The sequence below is a fragment of the Epinephelus moara genome, unplaced genomic scaffold (assembly GCF_006386435.1).
Source record: "Epinephelus moara isolate mb unplaced genomic scaffold, YSFRI_EMoa_1.0 scaffold2523, whole genome shotgun sequence".
Lineage (NCBI taxonomy): Eukaryota > Metazoa > Chordata > Actinopteri > Perciformes > Serranidae > Epinephelus > Epinephelus moara.
The window spans coordinates 1-2751 of record NW_026080121.1 but is presented as its reverse complement, the minus strand read 5'-3'; the positions used below and the strand labels follow the sequence as shown (position 1 = coordinate 2751).

The window sequence follows — 2751 nt, the reverse complement described above, 5'->3', positions numbered from 1 at the left end:
TTTACTGTGTGGACTGATAACAATCCTCTTACCTATATTATGACAAAACCCAAGCTCGACGCCTGCGAGCAACGCTGGGTCTCCAAACTCGCCCCTTACACATTCGACCTGAAACACATACCCGGCACCAAGAACATAGTAGCTGATGCCCTCAGCAGAGACCCCTTCACAAAAACAGTCAGTCACAGGCTCATCACAGAACAGTACAGCCATCTCCTCGCTGAAGCTGAGAACGTCAGTCACAATGGTATCCAAGACACCTTCCGGTTAAAGGTCCAGTGTCACCGGGTAAAGAAATCAGGCTGCAGTGCTGTGGAGTCCCACCCTGGCCTTCTCAAGCATCCCTGTGATGCTGTGGATGTTAAAGCTCTTTTGGATGTTCATGATCAATGGGAAACTGCTGCTGAGGCAAGAGCTGTGGAGTTCATCCAATCTGTTCAAGATCTGCTGCCACCAGGGCAAGACACACTCCCTGTATTCACACTGCAGGATCTCCAGCGCAGCCAGGAACTTGATCCCATCATTTCTACAGTTATTCCATTTGTCATCCGTGGGAGGCGCCCTTCCAGACGCGAAAGAGCAGGGCTGAATGCAAAAACCATGGTGCTTGTCAAACAGTGGGACAGACTCAAGGTTCAAAATGGTGTCCTCTACAGAGTTACCAGGGACATCATTAGTAAGCAGAAAAGACTGCAATACATTCTGCCAGAAAGCCTCAAAGAAAAAGCATTACATGGCATACATGATGCTGCTGGACATCAGGGGCAGGCAAGGACCCTGCATCTCGCAAGGCAGCGGTTCTTTTGGCCAAAAATGGAGTCTGACGTAAAGGAGTATGTCAAATGTTGCCAGAGGTGTATTCTAGCCAAAACACCTGACCCCTCTGCTCGAGCCCCTCTCGAAAGCATCAGAACGTCTGTTCCTATGGAATTAGTGTGTTTGGATTTCTGGAGTGCCGAGGATAGCAAGCAGCATTCAGTGGATGTTCTTGTCATGACAGATCATTTCACCAAGTTAGCCCACGCTTTCCCCTGCCCAAATCAGACTGCGAAACAAGTGGCTAAGAAGCTGTGGGATCACGTCTTCTGTGTGTACGGATTCCCTGAGCGTATCCACTCCGATCAGGGTACCAATTTTGAAAGCGAGCTCATAACTGAACTGCTCAGACTATCCGGAGTCTTCAAGTCACACACTACAGCATACCACCCCATGGGAAATGGAGGGACTGAGAGGTTCAACCGGACACTTGGAAGTATGTTGCGATCTCTTCCTCTAAAAGAGAAACACAAGTGGACACAACAGGTACACACGCTGACATTTGCATATAATGCGACAGTACATGAAACCACAGGGTATGCACCGTTTCAGCTTATGTTTGGCCGAGTCCCAAGGCTCCCTGTAGATGTAATGTTCAAACAGGTGTTGCACGACCCGGTGGTTGTTGACCACAACAACTATGTGAGAACACTCCTGTCACATCTCCATGAAGCAGCCAGTATAGCCCAAAAACATGCTATCAAAGAACAAGACAAGCAAGCAAAGGGTTACAACAGAAAACTGAAAGGCGCTCACTTGAACATAGGGGCCAGAGTACTTGTTGCAAATAAAGGTGAAAGAGGAAAGAAAAAGCTCGCAGACAAATGGAGTCCAACAGTGTACACGGTCAAAGACAGAAATCTGAGAACACACACATACAAGTTGGAGGACAGTGAAGGTAACATAAAAGTAGTGCATCGCAATCTGGTGCTGGATGTCAGTTTTCTGCCTATGGAGTCAACTGAAGGGGAGTTGTGTGACGTCGAATCAGAGGAAGGAGTTTGTGCAGCTAACTTCATGGAGTCTTTCGAGGAAGAGGATACAGAGGAAAGGACCAGCGCATGGGCGATGAGCACATCAGAGGATGCTCAGAGCCAGGAGATTCTGAGCGAAATACTGTCAGAATCAGATGAGTCAAGTCAAGGTGTCCCGGAGTTGGACTACGGGGAGCAGTCCATTCGTGATCAAACCCAGCGCCCATCAGGGGAGCAGAGCTTCTCAGTAGGAGGCGATGGCTTGGACAGCTTAGCTGCAAAACCTGACTCAAATCATCCACCTATGTCGGATGTACTCTCACATGAACTGGAAACCTGCTCACACCCAGCAAACACAGGTGGCAACACAGCAACACAGTCGCGGGTGGGTGACTCAGTTCATGACACAAGTACACAAATGCACCTGCCTGCAGACAGAGAGCATGTGGTCAGGACACGGGTTGGCAGGGTCAGTAAGAGGGTCAACAGACTCATTGAATCCATGGTTCAAAAGCCGTTTGGCTTCAGGGATTTGGCAAGTTCAGTTAGTAGAAGGTCCCAGTCGCTTCTCACACTGTTTTAAAGGGGCAAGCGTATTTCTGTTTTTTTCTTGTACCTGTGATTTTGTGAATATGCATTTAAGGGACATTGTGACCAATGTAAAGCTTAAAATGTAGAATGTTTTATGTATTTGGAATTGGTTGGTGATCTGTATGGTGTAAAAGGCATCATATTAATCTAAGAGGGACAAAGGTCTGATCACCCTTATGTTTTCTCTGAACCTATACTTTAGGTAGCTCAAACAGCTGTTGGTAGAGCTTAGAGTTCTATTGTGAGTCCCAGCCAGGTGTCAAAATTTGGTCAGTAGTCCCAGTGCAGTTTATTCAGAGGTATGGTTTGGATTTTGGTGAAATCTAGGAGGGGAGGATGTAACCGATGTATATTTTTAGTAGGTGTATTT

General features: G+C 47.3%; 1 protein-coding gene across 1 annotated transcript; it reads left to right on the top strand.

Moving 5' to 3' along the window:
* The first annotated feature begins 6 nt into the window (after positions 1 to 6).
* On the top strand, positions 7 to 2745 carry LOC126387160 (uncharacterized). Its single transcript, XM_050039714.1, has one exon. It carries the CDS (start codon positions 40 to 42, stop codon positions 2371 to 2373), a length of 2334 nt encoding a protein of 777 aa, XP_049895671.1. The 5' UTR covers positions 7 to 39; the 3' UTR covers positions 2374 to 2745.
* Positions 2746 to 2751: the final 6 nt, after the last annotated feature.

Coding starts and splice junctions, on each gene's coding strand:
- LOC126387160 (XM_050039714.1), top strand. CDS start 40: ATGACAAAACCCAAGCTCGACGCCTGCGAGCAACGCTGGGTCTCCAAA.